The sequence below is a fragment of the Alosa alosa genome, chromosome 19 (assembly GCF_017589495.1).
Source record: "Alosa alosa isolate M-15738 ecotype Scorff River chromosome 19, AALO_Geno_1.1, whole genome shotgun sequence".
In the NCBI taxonomy this organism is placed as follows: Eukaryota; Metazoa; Chordata; class Actinopteri; order Clupeiformes; family Clupeidae; genus Alosa; species Alosa alosa.
In genome coordinates this window covers 24,231,804-24,250,976 of record NC_063207.1, presented here as the reverse complement: position 1 = coordinate 24,250,976, position 19,173 = coordinate 24,231,804, and the positions used below count along the sequence as shown (strand labels likewise).

The 19,173-nt window shown below is 43.5% G+C and overlaps 1 protein-coding gene across 1 annotated transcript; it reads left to right on the top strand.

Moving 5' to 3' along the window:
* The first annotated feature begins 14,656 nt into the window (after positions 1-14,656).
* Positions 14,657-17,705, top strand: sox11a (SRY-box transcription factor 11a). The gene has a single exon (XM_048228653.1). The coding sequence runs from the start codon at positions 14,805-14,807 to the stop codon at positions 15,879-15,881; it is 1,077 nt and encodes a 358-aa protein (XP_048084610.1). The 5' UTR covers positions 14,657-14,804; the 3' UTR covers positions 15,882-17,705.
* The last annotated feature ends 1,468 nt before the right edge of the window (positions 17,706-19,173 follow it).

Below are 19,173 nucleotides of genomic sequence, written 5' to 3'. Positions count from 1 at the left end.
TCACAAGGCCACAGTAATCAAACAGACAGATGAAAGGTGAGGGGCGCAGCCTGTGTCATGGCTGTTCGGAGATGGCCTCCGCTGACAGCTGTATCTAAGAGCCTGCCTTCCGCAGGATGGAGGGCATTCAAAGGCCTCCAGTCAGAGGAGCGGACGACTCAAAGGAGAGGCCGAGGGGTCCAGCCACCACAGTGAAATAACTGAAGCTCTGCTTACATTGACCTGTGTGACATTGTAGAAGTCTTGACTGAAGTGGACTGTGTTGGGAGTCGTATAATGTCAGCTTTGGAGCTGGCGGCTGAACAGCAGGATTATATTTTTCCCCCCTCTGAAGCACATGCATTTGATAGTTCATTTGGAGGAAACTTGTCAAGTTTTAATGCCCACACTTGTGTTCATTCTCTCCATGTTTAATACAAAGGGATGTGGGGTTTATGAACCCTGAACTTTAAAGCAAAGCAGAAGGTTGCGATCTAATCATACATTTATAATTGGAAGGGTTATGTAACATGCATTCCGATGCCGGGAGACTATTCAATGGTGCCTTTCACAGGGCATGGAACCAGACGTCTCCTCACCCCGCACTGACTGGCTATATTTACACGTATCGTGTTTGAACAAGTCTCCACTCGAAACAACCCATTGTAATGCCCAGGATAAGATAGTCAGACACGTGTACCTTTGCCAACAGTATATGAGAAGATTGCTGTTATTGTTTTTTTTTTCTAAAGTTTTCCGCAAGACACAAATGAGATGCTCTGTTAGGAAGACCCCCAACAACTGTTAAAGAGACCCAAACAACTGTGCTGTTTTTAAGCTGCATCTGTCATTTGATACTCACTTATTTGTATCCCAAGTTTTGGGACAAGCCTGTGAATATGTAAGAGGCTGCCACCCACTCATTTTTTTTAATATGGATACTGTAGTGTCTGAGCGCAACTGTGTGGCTACCATCAAAGAGTTTGTCTTTCCTAATTGCAGATGCTAAACAGCTTTCGCAAAGTGTAATGATTTTCCAGTAGCATATGGTCGCCGGAGTGCAATTTCACTCAGGAATCACCGTCAAAAAACCATTTCAAAGACAAACTGTTGCTGCTCAGACACACAAGCACACAAATAATGTGGGCACAACAGTTGCTAAGTCTGCAGGCTGGATATGGCTTGAAAAAGCAGTCAAAAAAGGGGCACCCAAAAATCGGAGAGAACTACTTGTGAATTCTCTAAATAGCCCTCCTCTCATCAGTGTCCTGACACCCATGACCTTTGCTGTGGAAGAAATCGACATCATATGCAAGTCTATGGGGCTCTTGTTGGGCTTGATGCCTCTGTAATTGTAAGCAGGTTTTTGTCAAATGCCACAGTGGGCTCCAGCCAAATGAATATGGATGTGAGTTTTTATCGGCAACCTCTTCTGTTCAGGACCTGTGTGACAGTGGAAAAACAGAGGCCAATGACTGAACCGGTGGGCTTCTCTGAGATTCAGCTGAGCTGTTATGCTCACTGCACAACAAACATGGAAGCACACCGCTGAGCGCTTTTGTGCGTTTACAGTGCATGTTTTATTTTTTTTCCTCTCGCTCGCAGCTGCCTATTAGGATTCAAATGACATGCTGTATAAACACTGGGTGATAAATCAAGTAAGAATAATAATTCTTCCATGCCAATCAAATCTCTCCATAACACACACACGCATACACACACATTGACAAACACATGTACACACACACACACAAACACATGTGTTCGCATGCCTATGCAATAAATTAGGACCATTTCGGGTCATTTCTCGGTTGGCCCCTGCGATGTGTACAGGGTTTATTTACATGATGTAACCTTGGCCATTTCCACTGCCATTACCTGTCATTCACAGCGCCTCCATCTGCCATGGATATCCACCCGAGGTACAAAGACACGCTGCAGAGCCCTGACCTCACAGGCAGGCTGGAAGGAAGCGCCAGTATCGAAGCTGTCAGCTTTCTAACACAGCACAAGGGAGTGTCATTTATATTCCAACACTCCAACACCGGAGCGGAAACCCGGGGAAGAAAATTTCTACTTTAAAAAGAAATGCTGTACTTGATATTAATTGGAGACTGATTTCAATAAATGAGTGCAAATTTAAATGGTTCATTTTATTATGGTGGGGAGAAACTCATTTGTATTCTATACAATGACCATCTGCTTTACTGGGAGTGGAGATGGACGCAGAGTTGAATTTATCTCCGACTACATACATGTAACAAGAAAAATATATTTCATTAAGTGAGCTACAATTTCCCAGTTTAGTTCTCTTTCAAATCCAGGACTGGTTTGAAGATAAAGGCATTTGGTAATTGATTTTGGCTCAATCTGTCCCAGCTTTGATGTTTCTTTTTTCACTCTTTGTTCTCTTTACTTTTTATTTTTCCTTCTCTCTATGAATTCTCATTTCCTAGACACTGTGACACAGCGGCCTGCTTCATTGGAAACACCTGTACAGAGAGTGAAAAAAAGCCAGAGCTAAATTTCAGAGTTTTGCCATCCCACTGAGCTCATACTGTTAACGCTCCCTCAAAGTAATCAAATACTATGTGACATTTACTTTTGATACGTTTGATTCCAACTGGTGTTTTGCTCAGTCACTGGAGCACTAATTACGCCATTAATAACATCTTATTTCTACAGTAGAAAAATAATTTGCAGTGTAAAACCAAAGGGCTAGCTAGTATTTACATGTAATATGTCATATTGTACGTTTGTATGCTTATTGCATAGAGTCTGATTTATAATTGGATGTGTGACAATATGTGAGACAAGGTATTAAGTATTATCATTAAGTTGATAAAATTGTAAAATACGGGTAGACTCCGTTTCACCGTGTGGGGCCAGTACCATTTGGATCAAGTTCTGGTTGTACTGGAAAGAGCAGGACTGGACACAACCCATGTGACTGGGGAATTAACTGGCATTTGTTTCATATGGCCACGTTTACTGTGCTCCTGTAACACCACCCACACCCCCCACCCCCATGATGTTCCCGCACTGTGCCATGACAGTTCGCACGTTGTTTAGATCCCCACCCTGTCGACCGCGCTCACCCTCAGCTCACCCCTCGTGGGCCAGAGGTGGGGAGAGAGAGAGGGGAGGCGTGGAGGGGCTGAAGGACATGGATCCTTGCCAGCAGATTTCATAGCCGTGCCCGATATACCCCACGAATGCAGCGCAGACGCAGAGACCCGTGTCCCTCACCCTCCATCCTCCATCTGCCAGTGGGCGCCCAAACGGGACGGCTATGCCGCTGTCGTCCACCCTGGCCGCACGCTCCGCGGGGAGTAATCGCGCGCTGTCTAACAACATGGTGGTGCTGAGCTCCTCTTGGAGACGTCAAAGCTATAAGAGATTATTTCACTACAGAGGAGAGAGGTCTGAGGGAGGCTACGAGACACATGCTGTAGTCTTGAAGTGCCTGGCCAAGTTCCTGTGAGGAGGTGAAAATAACAGCAGGAGGGTTATAGGTCCCAATTTGCACATAATTGGAGACTTCCTCTCTGTCACTTCTCCAGAAAAAACGAGGGGTAAAAAATGTATGACTTCCTCTGCTTGTGTGTGTGTGTTTTTTTTTGTTCTTTGCGGCATCCATCTATCTCTTGCAACATGTTTCGGTAGTTAAGTACCATTCTGAGCCGTCACATGACGTGCGTAAATCAAAACACGGGCCCCAGAGCCACTGCCACGGCAGCCACACAAGCGCCACGAACACCCAGGAACGGCAGGTTTACACTCAACACCTTTTCATCTGCCTACAAGTTTTTTGTTTTTTTTTCGGTACTCAGCCCCGGTGTCGAGGCTGTCAGGAATCACTAATCGGACACTCTTTTGCGATAACTATCAGCGGGTGTCTGCGCTGAGCCTTTCATCTTCAAACAGCGGCTATAAATAAGGGCAGGTTGCGCGGTGCAAGACGACTGAGTCATACTCTGAGCCCCGAGGCCTGGACTGGTTTGGCAGCGGGGTGAGACGACATCAGCCAGAGACCCTGTAAATCATAACCGACTCTGTCATCCACTCCCTGCCTCTGAGAAAACCCACATTTACCTCTCTTCACTTAAATGCCAGGTGCCTAGTTGGGTATTAATTAAACAAATTAATCAAGAGACGGAGTGTATTGATCTTTCTCGAAGGTGCGGGTTTGTTTTTCCTTGTGATTATTCGAGCATGCGAGCCTCAACAAGACGCTTCAACCTCGGCTGCTGTCAGGTGGGAGGAAAAGTAAAAATAGGTAGCTGAAGTCATCCCGCGCTTCTTATAATTAATCTTCTCCTGTCGTATTCTATTGACACGTCCAGCCTTTGATTAAATAATTACCCTGAGCACCATAAGCTACTCTGATTGAGTCATAATCCAGAGCGAGCTGCCGCGAGCAGTGGTCACCTCCTTGGGCAGGATTAGCTCATTGTTTCAGGCACAGAGACACCACACCTCCATCTGTCTCTCGGTGTTGGAGGCCAGAGTCTCTCCGCAGTACTGTTTTTAAGATGCGTGGCTGCCGTGCCGCCTCCAGTGGTCTGACTCCCCCCACTCCCCCGCCAGGTCTCTGCTGATGGGATTTGTCCACACCCTCGCCGGCATCTGTCACGGAGGTCAGACGCGAGCTCATTCTGTGAACTGAGAGTGCCCCCACCGTCCAGCCCCCCACATCCCTCCCCTCGACCTTCTGACAGGTACATGTGGGATCCGGGTGGGAGAGGAAGCACCCAGAGCAAGGCTGGCTCGCCATGACGTGCCCTCTCCGTAGGTATCTGTCCGTTCCAGTGCACTCCCGGGGCTAGGGAAGTGTCTCCCAGGAAGGAGTAATTTTCTTTTCAGGAAGTAAGGTGTGTGTGAAGTGCTCCTGCTCTGAGCTTGGGAGGGAACAGAGGAACAAGAGGTCAGACAACAGAGAGAGACAACTTCAGTAATGAATTATGCATACATGCAGCACGAGTGTATTTACATTATCAAAAAAGGCTATAAAAGTCATGGGAAAACAATGGACACACACTGTTTGTATCAAAGGACCTCCCTCATATTTGGTTAGCAGTTAAAATATGCCATAAATTATGCATAAAATGGACTATATCCAGCTTTTTATTTACAATAGTCACATTTTCTTTGTTTTTTCTCTCAAAAACAGTCTCATTTAGAACACAGGAGCCAACACAAGATAGTGAGGTATCCCATGTTTGACATGAAATGGGACGCAGGAGCTTAAAACAACACGTTGCTTGACTGGAAATGCCACCACACACTTGAAAGGCTCCCGGGGGTCATCCCTGGTGAACTCTCCCCCAGCACTCGTCACCATATAATTAAAATTCTGTTTCTAATTTCTATTAAAGCCTATTAGCGCCTGGGCTGTTCATTGTTAAATCATGGCCACTGGCGTCGCCCCCAGAGATGGAGGAATTGATGTGGGTCGGACAGTCACTTGATAATTTTGGCGGTGGGTTCAGACTCATCCATCACTCAATATCTTGCATGGGAAGTTTTGACAGGTAGAGGTCACCGCAATGTGGCAGGGAGTGAAAAAGATGGATGCCTTTAATTTGGGTAATGAAGAGTTAACCATCCTGGGGAAAGCAACAGAAGCGTTAAATAGGGGAGCGGCGCACATTAAAGAAAGTCTTATTTAATTCCTCTCTCCTAATGGAAGACATCAGAACACAATCCATGATTGACAATCGACGGCCCAGGCATAATTCCCCGCAGACAGTTCGCTTAAGTTCCATCCCTTGTTAATCTCAAATATAATGAATTGCAAAACTAAGGTTAAACTGCTGCCGTGAATTCATTATCACTAATAGATGAGTTCATAAGATGATTTACAGTGCGTTTTTTCATTAATTTTAAAAGGCTTGGATTTAACTTAGGATTTTCTGCCTTGTCCGTTCTCTGCCATCAATCAGTGAGCAGTGGTCATTGTCCTCTTTTAAGCGACCTCCTAGCTTTATTAAAGAGCGAAAGAATGAAAATATCTACGAGTTGATGACCTGGGGAAGAAAAAAGATTACTCTGTTTTTGGTGTGAGGTCCAATTTATCTGGTCTGCTTTGAATTATAGTCTGTGTATGCTGTCACTCAAATTTATCTCTGACCTCTTTACGGCTCTGGGGGAGTCATTGTGGTCCTGAGCGATAATAACTGTTTCTCACACTTGAAGGAAATCATTGGCATTACCTTGTACATGTTATTCTAGTGCTGCAAACCTGCATAACACAATTAGGAAAGGTTTACATTTACATCTAATTAATTATGTTCACATTTTCAACAGACCATTTACGTTTTTAATCACCTGCATAATTGTTTGCCTCAGAATGTGAGTGAGTTAGTGCACTGAGGGTGTTTTTTTCCCCCTCAGTCGTCTTGCTTACTAAAGAGGTGAGAAATCATGGAATCCTATAAAACATGACAAGCATGAAAAAGCTTTGGCTCCTTTTCTCCCCCACTTGTCAGGAGAAAAATATGAACTGTACATGTCTGACCATCCAATCTGGACCTGTGTACAGTACAACAGTGCACATATTTCAACCACCCCTGCATAAATGCAGATATTTACATCCATCTAATGCACTGAGGAAACAACAGCAGGGTAATCACAGCTTATCTTTAAATCAAATTAATCTTAGTAAAAAGTGAAGAAGACTCTGAGCAATAGTGTCTGGAGTTCCAGGGACTTGGTGTACAATTGAAGTGTACTACAGCACAGAACACAGAGACTTAGTGCACAATTGAAGTGTACTACAGCACAGAACACAGAGACTTAGTGCACAATTGAAGTGTACTACAGCACAGAACACAGAGACTTAGTGCACAATTGAAGTGTACTACAGCACAGAACACAGAGACCTTTTCCCTCATGTCCTCCTCTCTGCCAGCCACCTATCCATCCTCCGCTGAGGTGCTTTAGTTTTACCACCCAACTCTGGGAAGAAGAAGAAGAGAAAGAAATGAAAAGTGAATATTTATTCAGCGCAGATGTGCATTGCTACTTTTTTTGCGTAAGGAAAGCCCCGCACACCAGCCGTGAGCCCCATGGGTCATTAGCCCATTAGGTAGTGCTGTGGTCACATTGAACAGATTTACTGTGAAAACACGCTCACTTTTAAACAATTTCCGCCGCCGGTGCTTGGAATGATCAAAAGTGCTGCGGCTGATCCCCCTTTTCCCTTGTTAAAAAAAAGAAACTCGTCTGTTCTACAAAATCCTCTCATGTGTTTCCATTTGTGAAGGGAGAAGCTGAGGCAGGAAACGGCATCTTGTTAAAATGAATTGTCATGTCTGTTTGACAGACACTTACAATGAGATTAGTGCACGAGCATCAAGAGGCATGTGTATGAAATGGGAGAGATGGAGTAATCCTCTTTCTTTTTGACAAATCTTCTCCTCACACCTTCTCCACTCCGCACTCCTCGTGATTAGAAAACTTGTCTTGTTGTACGAGTGTCGTAATTTTGCACCCCCAAAAAAAAAAAAAAACTTATACATAGATCACTGTGCATACTGTCTTTGAAGAAAAGCTCTGTCAGAATGACTGAGAGACCATCTGCAATGCACTGTCATCCAAACACATTTTTATTCACTGCAATAAAAGAGGATGAACTCTTAGTACTCTGTTTTTTTTCTATGGGACAATTCAGTGTTTTTAACCCATATTATATTTCAAACAGAAATCGATTTGTTTTAACTTTCAGTCATGACCTCTAATTCCATATGGGATAGATACAGTTTTGTATTGCAGAAAGATATACATGCAGTATATGTAAAACGGATTTACAGAAGGGGGGCATTTATGGAAATCCAGCACATGGCTTGTGTGAGAAATCCTATATGAGACATGAGGGAGAGGGCAGGGAATGACTATGAGACCCATATGGGAAGAAGTCAGCAGACAGGCCCCTTCTGATATGGAGAGAATCATACAAAATAGCAGTCTATATGTGCATATGTAATGATAAGCAGTGAGAATTTGGGCTTTGGGCTCTTTTTTATGTTAATAGACCAGTTTATATTATCCCTCAAGGGGAAAGAAATATATATATCTTTCTGGTTTCTGTCTCCAAATAAGGGAAAATACACTGACAAACATCTACAGTAGATTAAAAGAACACAAGGAATTCAATGAATCTGGTCATGGCCTGGATGGTGGAATTCTATCTTAACAACCTGACTTGTTTGTGTGAATAGCAATGCCCCAGTAAAGCAAATTAATCCTGTGTATCTTTTTGAGGTTGCTTGCATTGATTGTAAAGTTACGTCAAACAAGTCCACACATACTAGGCCTCCAATAAAAGTAGAAAGCGCCTTGTTTGATTTTGTTTCTGATATACAACTCACTTCCAGACTATACAGTTCCCATCCGTTAATCAGGACTACGTTCAGCCCTGATGAAACCTAGCAAAACATTCATGGAGGTGCACTGAACACAATCTACAGCACAATCACAGCTTTTTCTTTGTGAAAGGTGTGTGTTTTTTGTGTGTATGTGTGCACTGCCCTCAAATGCTCCAACTTGGCCTGAGTGACAGCGAGTGGTACAAGTAGCATTCAGGTTGACATGCTACATGATAATGGGCATTTTAATATGAGGCATGAAAGAGAAGGTCTACTTTGTGCGTCTTTCACTCCATATTGATTTTTTGGCAGGCCGTGTTAATGACTGTTTTGAGGCTTTTCTCCTGGATATCATCAAAGCTTATCAGAATTAATTAATGACTGTCAGCTCTGTCATGTCATAGCTGTCTCATTCTCTACATTTATGTTTTTTCTTGTCATTTACCGTCTTCTGCCTTGTGTTTACGTCCATCATTTGCCAGAGCTGCCAACTCACTGACCTGAGTGAGGGTTTTTCTCTCTTTTATTATAAGGATGACAGTTGGCCCTGAGCTACACTTCATTCTGTTTTACTTTTTAGACACAACATGAGTGCACTGACTTACAAAGCAGCCAAAAACACACTTTCTGTGATATTGTATGTGGTAGTATGTGCACTTTAACTCTATTTGCCAATTCACTCTCAGTCATGTTAACCTTTGATTGGTTCATCATCATTTTTTAAATCAGGAACTGTGAGTGTCTCAAGAGCGAATACAACACAGAGTCTCTATTATTCAAATAGTTTGGTCAGTCTGAGTTCATAAAACTGTTATGCAAATGCACCACATATTATGTGGCTTCATTGACATGCATTACATGCATGTTGGTTAACAGTGGGGGTGTGGGCCTTTGATGGTCAGAAGTGGCAAAAGTAACCATTAACCTCTTGACAGCTGACAGATCTACTGTGACACTCAGGAACTCACTTGTGAATGATTCAACCTGAATGGCTTGGACACGGATGCAGATCCCTAGGAATATATTTTTGGGTAAATTTCCATGCATGTCTTAATATCCAAAGTGTCATGTCTGATCAAGATTAAACTTGACGACAACAACTGATACCATGATAATAGTACAGAGCTGTTATTACTATAATCCGCAGAAAAAGAAACGTATACCATAAACAAATCTCTCGTCCCAATCTGAGGCCTGTACTCAACCACTAATTACAGAGGACTGGAGTACTTCATACAGTGTTGCCTCGCATGTGCCTGAAGGCCAGAGTTTCTGGGAGGGTGCTTTGAACTGTCACATTTGGGCTTGTGGTGCAAAGATCATAAACCTGTAAAACATCAGAGTACAGGATATGTCTGAGAGTGACTAACCGCAGTGGAGGCTCTCTTCCACACGCAGCAGCGACAGCTCCAGCTCCAGCTCGGGCCCTGCCTCATGCCTCATGCCTCATGCCTCACCCTAAGCAGAGGCTTGTCAGCGGGAGGACATGCCTGTGCGCGCTACACTCGGCAGACCCTCAGACTAAACACTAACCTCTTGCAAACCAGCTCTTTGATGGAGCTTTTATATAACACAAGCACACACGCACACACACACACACACACACCTACCCTCCAGTCTAACGCTCTTGATTGGCCAAATAGGTAGTTTACTGTGTTTGCCTTGGAAGACGGTGAAATTGTTTACTGAAGGTGGATATATCTCTCTCCCCCTCCCCCTCCTTTCCTTCGGTCTGTGTGCCCCCACTCCCCACTTTCTCTCTCTCTCTCTCTTTTTCTCTCTATCCTCTGCACCCTCTTGCTTTCTCTTGTTTTGCACCATTTGTCGAAACTTAAAGTCAGCCAAACTTGGAGTGCTTGGGGAGGTGAGGGAAGTTCACCTACAGCACGGCAATTCATCAGCATTTGTCCCTGCCCCTAGACTAAACACACCCTCATTACAGCGGCTCCAAAAGCCCCCAGGAAGCGTGTGTGTGGTGGGGGCTCTCCGAATACATGTTTATTAGGTCAGGACAGTATACACACAAATACAGGGGGTCCGTGTCCAGAGAAAATGTTGCTTCAGTGCAGGGGCACAATTAGAGAGGGGAAATGGGGAGCTCGATGCGTGGCCTGAGGAGAGACAACAGGTGAAACGCCGTAAGGCTCCAACCTGAGAAAGAGAGAGAAAGAGAGAAAGCGTGTGGAGAAGTGACCTCACTATTGCTGCGGTGATTTGTACTGTGCTCTCTGCTGCCTAAGCCAAGAGGTGGAATTGAAAGGGGGGGTGGGGGCTGTGAGCTGAAACAGGAACCTTGACATGTTTTCTCAGTAAATTCCAGTGGCTTTTACATGATACAGCAGCCTCAGTTTCCACAAGTATTTATGACCTTCTTTTTTCCCTCTCTCTTCTTTTTTTTTAGGCTAGTATGTTTTCCATGCTACGCGTCGTTTAAAACTACAGTTTGTGCTCACAGCTGAGATGCCTGCTTTTTGCGCACACCAATTGGAGTTGAAATGCCTTAAACCCTTAAGGGAGAGGACACAAGCACAGGATGCAGTCTTGGCTGCTCATTGTGTTTGTTGTTGTGTGTGTGTGTGTGTGTGTGTGAGACATTCCAGAGAGTACTGAGCGTCAGCTGTTTACATTCATGACAAGACACTCCAGTATCAAGTATCTGCTAAGCATCAGACCTTGAGAGAGTGGAAACATTATGGAGGTCAACAAAGAACCCGACACCCCTGGAGAGGCATTTGCATTGAGTTGAGAATGTTAAGCAATAACAGGGCAAATTCAGCGTCTTTAGGCCAAACACCCAAGTGTGAAGAGCGCGAGCTGACTCGAAACACTTCACACCGAGGAAATGGTTGGCTTCAGTGTGGTAAAGGAAATGACCACCGTCTCAAAGAGGTGCTTCAAGAGTAGTAAATCTGTTTTTTCTTTTTTTTTTAAAGCGAGTCTTGTACCAAGCTACTAAAAAATAACATTTATATACTTGGGATACAGCCGTTTTTCCCAGTGCATGAGGATTTCCAACAAATGTGAATGAACAATTTTATTGATTTTATGCTGAATAACATTTAGAAGAAGGGTCAATTTCCCAAGCAAACAATGAATGCTTAATGATGTCAGCCCATGGTGTATAAAGGCATACTAGATGTAAATGTACATACATTAAAAATCAAAGGCGCATAATACTTCATTAACTGCACGGGTACATCGTGACACTGCTAAGTAAGCTTTCTAAGTGCTTATAAAATGCAGGGATTTTCAGACCACCAGGCCTCCTGTCTTGAGTGCAGTAGCTGAAGCAGACAGCCAGAGAAACCATCCACTTTACTGATCACTCCATTTCACCTTGGGTGCTCAGGCTACTGCCGAATGATCCAGCTGCATTGTCATGTGAGCACTCAGTCACTCCAATAAACATGGCCCTGGGAGAGAACCAAACATTCAGGAATGTCTGTCAGGTGAAAACTTCATTTGTGACTTCTGTGTGTGTGTGTGTGTGTGTGTGTGTGTGTGTGTGTGTGTGTGTGTGTGTGTGTGTGTGTGTGTGTGTGTGTGTGTGTGTGTGTGTGTGTGTGTGTGTTTCACTACCACCACGGCTTTCCTTCCTTCGCCTTTGTTGGCCTATCAGATGGAATTCAGACAAGAGGCACACCTGTCTGTAGGCTATGCAGAGGAGATGAATCCCAACACTCTGAGCATCAGATAGCCCCTAGCCTGGCTGAGTATTGATCCAACGCTTCAGTGCTCCTTTGTGAATAACAGCTGCTTGAGGGAGCCTGCAGATAAGCAAGTGGGGGGATATTTGTATGTAAAATCCTTTTCAGCATTATTATATGACAAAACTTGATTCAACACACCACACATCGTGGCTGATGAATGGGCCATTGTCTCCTTTTACAGTGTGGGGTAGAGGAAAAACAAACAAACTACAGATTCCTACACCTACATTCAAATCCCCCCCCTCCAGTGCCGGCAATTGCAGTTCAGTTAGGGTACTGGGTCTGCATCTCTCTGGGTCTGCCTCTCATATGTTTTTTTCCCTATCAGATTTCGAGGGTGTATGAGAGCAATGGCATGCACGGCACACATTATTAAGATATAGATGCAAATACACGTGTAATAGAAGCTCGCCTTTCTGTTGACTCATGCATTTCTTGTGGTGGTGGTGCGTGTGTGCATGCCAGCTGCAGTTGTTGATGTTGTTGTGCAAGTGTGAGTGTGTGTACGTGTGTATAAATGTGTGTGTGTGTGTGTGGAGAAGAGAAGAGAGGAGAGGGCGTCTTGGATTCCTCAGCCACAGCGGACCCCTCCCCTCGCTGGCATGACTCATAGCTCTGCGCATTGGCTGACACTTGCACCTCATTCCCAGCCAATAATGAGCCATGCTAATGAGCAGGACAGCAGCGGCCCCTCCAAGCGTGTCCTCAAGATGCCGCTGTGATTCATGCGCTGCGTGCATCCATCACAAGACCTGATGCAACACAGGCTGGGCAGCGGGCAAGGGAGAACCGGGGGCCATTTGCGTTTGCCCATGTCCCCTTAGTGCTGGCGTAACTGAGGCTCGCCATCAGGATCAGGACTGTGAATTGACCCAATGTGTGCATGTGTGGTGCTTTCTTTTCTTTGAAAGAAACGGCATGTTTCCTCAAAAGTCAAGGACAAATGGAACAGCCATAATAACAACAGAGGCTCAATCTGAATTGTGTTCTCCCAGTTATTTAGTAATTGTTGAGCAAAGTCTCTTGCCTTGCCAAGAGGAACACATTTTTAAAAATTCTTAGTAAGTGAGCTACATCAAAACACATCAACAAAAGATGATTTAAAACATGCCCTTCGTCACTCTGCGTGATTTGATGGAGAAAGCAAGGTGTTTTTATTATTATTCCAGTTTAAACATAAAGTTCATGAACACAGACTTTAAGATAAACACCTTGTCTGGCATACACACACAAAAGATTCATGTTTGTGTATTTCAAAAGTAAACCCTGTGAGACCTGCAGTAAATCGATGCTAATTGTGCCAAGCCCATTTTCTCAAAGCCGTCCAGTGTAGACCCAGAGCATTTGAACAGAACCACTGGCCAGCACAGATCCCGGCCCGCTGGTCTGGAGATGGAAAAGGCAAGGTCTTTTTCCGTCTTGGGGCGGTAGTGACACTTCATAAGATGTGTGCAGGGGAAGGCATGGGGTGGGGGGAGGGCTTCAAAAGGGTAAGTGATTGCCCCCTAGGGGACAAAAAGGAAAAAAGGCAAAGAGAGAGAGAGAGAAACAGAGGGGGAGAGAGAGAAAACAGAGAGCCTTATCAGCCTCCAATAGTCCCACTGGCTGCTTCGCAAAGGCTTATGGCGCTGCAAGACTTGGGTGGGGGAGGCAGTCTCTTGACACAGCAGACTCAGCAGGGACCCCTTTTGCAGCTAATCCTAATGCTGCCGTGGGTCTGGGTGCACTCAGACATGCTCTTGCAGGAGCAGTAACGCCAGATATAAACGATTCAGCAGAAAGCCACAGAGGGTCCACTGGATATCTTGCAGCCTTGTCCCAGCAGAAACATTTGTTCTCAAGGCAAAAAGAGATATGTTTACATTGACTCGGAGAGGCGTTGATGAGTTCCACAGACATTGTTGGAAAACACATGACATACACAGTCATGTTCCCAAGGAGCTGCATGTAAACCATACCTATCTGAAATTGTATTCCTTCACTCATTGCTGATATCAACAGGGATATGTAGCATGACAGGTAAATGGGTATAAATATTGCATTCAAAATAAATGTAAGGGTATTAAACAGACTGGCTGCTGTTCCTTTTCTTGCTTCTTCAAATTAGGTTTTGCCTCTACCACTGAGTCATTAATGTTATTTTGAGCCGCAACAGCAGTATTGCTGTGTGTGCAGCCAACACACACGCAGCAACAGTGTCCAAGCGCCACCTTCAGTATCCTATTCAGAAAAAAAAACACTATAGGCTAAATGACGTGATGCATTTCCACGCGCTTGTGAGAAGATAACATTCACTTTGAGTTTAAATATTTGCGTTTTCTGAAGGTTTTTAAACTTGGTGATACTGCCATAGTGAGATACTGCATTACGTCTTCCCAACTTTATCACCTAGTCTACACAAGGTCTGTATGTCTGATGAGCGTGTCTGGCTCAGCGTGGCTTCAGACACCCCTTGTACCACGACCCACCTACAAATCCGAGCTCCAATGAGAGCAGAGGAAGGCTTATGGGATGGTTCAGAGGCTGCTGGGCGGAGTGGAGAGGACGTGATTGGATCATTACGAATGACGTAACCGACATGAAAACGCCAAGAACTAGTTAAGAAGGCAGTTTGGAACTCTGGTAAGAGTGGAGAGCTAGAGATACGCTGTGAAAGGACGCAAAGGTGAAATATTAGTAAGAGACCCCTCGCAGTGGGCTGACAGACACTGCAGCGACTGTGGCAGTTAAGACACAAAAAGGGACCATGGTGCAACAAACGGAGAACAGCGAGGCGGAGAGTGGCATGTCCAGGGAGGCTACGGACACCGAGGAAAATGAATTCATGGCTTGCAGTCCCGTACCGATTAACCCAGACTGGTGCAAGACTGCAACTGGACACATTAAGAGACCAATGAACGCTTTCATGGTTTGGTCAAAAATTGAGCGGAGAAAGATTATGGAACAGTCACCGGACATGCATAACGCCGAGATATCCAAGAGACTGGGAAAGCGTTGGAAAATGCTGAAGGACAGTGAAAAGATCCCCTTCATCAGGGAAGCCGAAAGACTCCGGCTGAAACACATGGCTGATTATCCAGATTACAAATACAGACCTAAGAAAAAACCAAAGCTCGACAGTTCAAAAACATCAGCATCTCCGGAAAAACCTTGCAACAAAATATCCAAGACAGCCGGTAAGAAATGCTCTAAACTGAAGAGTAAAACCGGCTCCAAATCATCCCATGCCTATGGGGACGACTATGTATTTAAGAACTTAAAAGTTTCTAAGACTGTAAAGCATGAACTCACTGATGATGACGATGACGACGACTCTGAAGACGAGTTTCGGGTCCGGATTAAGCAGGAGGACGAGGAGCAGATGAGGCCGTACAGTGTAGCAAAAGTTCCCGCTAGCCCAACTTTGAGTTCATCCGCCGAGTCCGAGGGGACCAGCATGTACGAAGAAGTAAGGAACGCGGCACCCAACAGAATGTTTTACAATTTCAAGAACATTACAAAGCAGAGCACAATGTACCCTGCTTCCGTTTCACCAGCATCATCTAGGTCAGTTTCCACATCTTCCAGCTCGAGCGAAGACGCGGACGACTTGCTTTTTGACTTCAGTTTAAATTTCGCCCCCTCTGCTCAGAACTCCGAGCTGGGGAATCAAAATTCAGGAAATCTCTCCCTCTCCTTGGTGGATAAAGATTTGGACTCATTCAGTGAGGGTAGCCTGGGCTCTCACTTTGAATTTCCAGACTATTGTACGCCAGAGCTCAGCGAGATGATAGCCGGGGACTGGCTGGAAGCGAACTTTTCAGACTTGGTGTTCACATACTAAATTGAAAGATCCCATGTAATAACAGAGAGGAAGAAAAGAAATTATATGTCCTGTACAAGTTGTTTCTTACCCTGCCCTCTTCCGTGGTTTATCTAGGGGTTTGGGGAGGAGGCGAAGTGAGGTTTGATGAATTAGATGCTTATGAAGCTGGTACTGTAGCAAAAAAAGGAAAAAGTCTGCAGACGTTTTTCTGGCAGCATGACAGGGTTTTATGGATTTTTCTGTAGGTCTACAATTACTGCTCAACTAAAACGGACCACAAAGGGAAAATCTGAGAACTTCTATGCATCTTACCCTCTTAAAACTGCAGGGAGCTGAAAACGTAAGACTGTGGACTGATTCAAAACAAATCTGTGAACTGACACTGTTCAGGATGTTACTTCAAAATGGTTCTATGTCATTTCTAAATGCCGCAAAAGTTTCTTTTTTGTAACTGATTATGTTTACCTAGTGGTTTGAAAACAAGCAGCCTAAACCTCTCCAGAGTGCAGGTGTTGGAGGAAACATTTTGATACATAACAGACCTCATCTTTTTAAATGAAAAGCAAACTATTTTCAGGCATATTTTTGTACAGTTGAAAGGGAATGTTCTTACTGTGCGTTCAGTGAGTTTCAGGCACTTCTTCCCTTTATCATTTGTTTTAGCATGCAAGGGAGTCCTGGTTTCAAGGATTAAGTTAAATTAAAACTTGCATTAAAATGCCTTGTGATTTTAAGCTAGGTTTTGTACAGTTGTAGATCAGATTTGTTGAGTATTTGTAGAAGATATGGCATTGGGTGGGAAGGCATACCTCAGTGCTGGTACTAGTTTCAAGATTGTATATGTACTGTAATATAGTAAAGTTAGGACTTTATGTATATCATACTCGTGATATGTGGATGGGTCCCAAATCGCAGGTGTGAAACTGGATTTTTTTTTATTTTCCTTTTGGTTATTTTTTTTATGGCACATACTGTTCCCCCCCTCATTTTTGTGCAATATATTTACTCTTAAAATGCAGACCATCTACATTTTTTGTAGCAGATGATGGATCAACAGACTCGTGCACTATCAACATCATTAACTGTCATGATGCTGAAGTCTGTCTTGGCAAAATAAATAAATCAGCTGGAACTGATAGAAAACTGAAAAAATATGGCCGTCTGGTGTGATGCATTACTGATGAGAATAACCCAGTTACTATCTCAATCTGACCCCCAAGGCTGGACATTGGATACTTTCAAACTAAAGAGAGAAATTGACCCCAAATAAAGTGCCAAAATAGGCAAGTATTAAATGTGGGTGGTCCTGCAGATTATTTTCAAGCAAAAAAGTACATTCCACACTCTTGTTTCATAAAATGGAACGTTTTATTTTGAACTTAAGACTGCCTTCTTTTCTAAAAAAAACAAACAAACAAACCATAAACCTGTATTTTGTTTCTTGCACTTAAACAGATTTTGTTTATTTTTATGTGGGTCTTACATATGAAGTCTGTTTTGAATACATAGTTTGGAATATGACTTACAACTATATGCCAGTGAAAGGTTTCAAAGACATGGCAGTAGTTACCTCACATTCCAAGTGTGAATCTTTGACTCATCTTTTAATAAACAAATACATACCACCATCCACTGTTCTTTCAATTTCTGAATGAAAGTTAACATGATGGCCAGTCTAAGTTTAAAAATCAGTGCTTGTATGGATAGCTATATTCACATTGGGCACACATGTCTTATGTTGGATTTAAGTGGAATTTGTTTTATCTCAACTGATTTCTCAATGATTTCAATTGTAATATATTAGAACAGTGCATGCAGGGCCAATAAACAATTTTTAAGCAACAAGACAGTCATGACCCTCCATAAGATTGTTACTTTGCACTAAACGTGAGTTGTGTAATGTATTTCTGTTTTGAAAGACAGGGCAACATGAATTTGTTTACCATGTTTATATTCACAGCAGTGCTTCACTGCAGTTGGTGTTGCGTTTCGCCTGAGCTTCCCTGCCAGGGTGCCGTTGCTTTAAGAGATCAAATTTTGCGCCCCTTGCAAAGCCTGAAATCTGATTGGTGGGTTTCTATGGCCAGTTTGAATAGGGAGTGAGCTCACAGCATGGGCTCTCTAATGCTGCTGGAGCTTGGCGTTTGTGTTTCCAATCTGCCTCAATCAGCCTCACAGTGGTGAACTGGTTTTTATGGCTTTTATAGGCGGGTTTGAGGCAGGGATATATTAAGTTGATGGTATCTAAAGGTGATTTTGATGTCAGTTTTGCACCAAAGGGATGTTTAACTGGGTGGTTATTTTGCTCTTACAGAACAAAAAACAAAAACAAATGGAGAATTCATGTAAAATCTGACCTTGAGCATTTAACCAAACTACTCTCTTTTGCATCTGCAGAAGAATAATTTAGTTAGGCTGATATATTGTATGGTTGGTTTCTGTGTTTTGTGTACATTATGTGCACAAGCAGGGCGTTATCATCTCAAATACTGTGCTGATGACAACTAAATGAACCCATCAGGCTTAAAACCATAACATTAATTAAAATGCCAAGACCAAAATAAGAATGACTTATGACATAAGAATGAAAAGATAAGCCTATGACTTGTCTATTTATTTGCAAAACAGCTACTGCACTCCTCTCCTAGCACTACACTTCTACTATACACATGTGCACATGACTTATTTCTATCTGATCATATGAAAATCATTAATCCACTGCACAATATTTTTGTACCACAAATCATGCCTCAGATGAATTGATTTATTACCTAAGGCTAGCAATATTATGGATATCAGCTTTGCATTAATGCACTAGTTTAGGTTTCATAAGGCCTGTTTGCAGTTTTGTTATAAAACAATCATCTGGCTATTACTTTAGGTGACCCACTGGTCAAAGGTACTAATGGAATCTGGTTGAGTCCCAGTTGAATCTGTACATTGATTTTGTGCTTCTCTGAAATATCTGTAGTGGCCTAATGCCACTGGAACACAGTCAAATGAAATTAGTGACCCATTGAAATTTCCCCTCTATTTCCTCTTTGAATATAATGGAAATGCAGACAGCACAGCACGGGAGGCTCAGAACGAGATACCATCAACAAAATCCAGCAGGGGGAAACAGTGGTGACAAAAGAAAGTAATTTCCAGTCCCTCGAGCACTTAAATCATTCATATCGCCGCCTCATGTCACAGCCAAATGCCATACGTGACACCTTCTTTTAAAGGTGCATGCGAAAAGAACCCATGGCTGTGGACAATTTCCAGATTCTCAGCTTAGTTAAACTGGACATCAGATAGGTGCCATGGC

What these genes read in the sequence shown, in the direction of transcription:
- sox11a (XM_048228653.1), top strand. Translation starts at nt 14,805, where the DNA reads ATGGTGCAACAAACGGAGAACAGCGAGGCGGAGAGTGGCATGTCCAGG.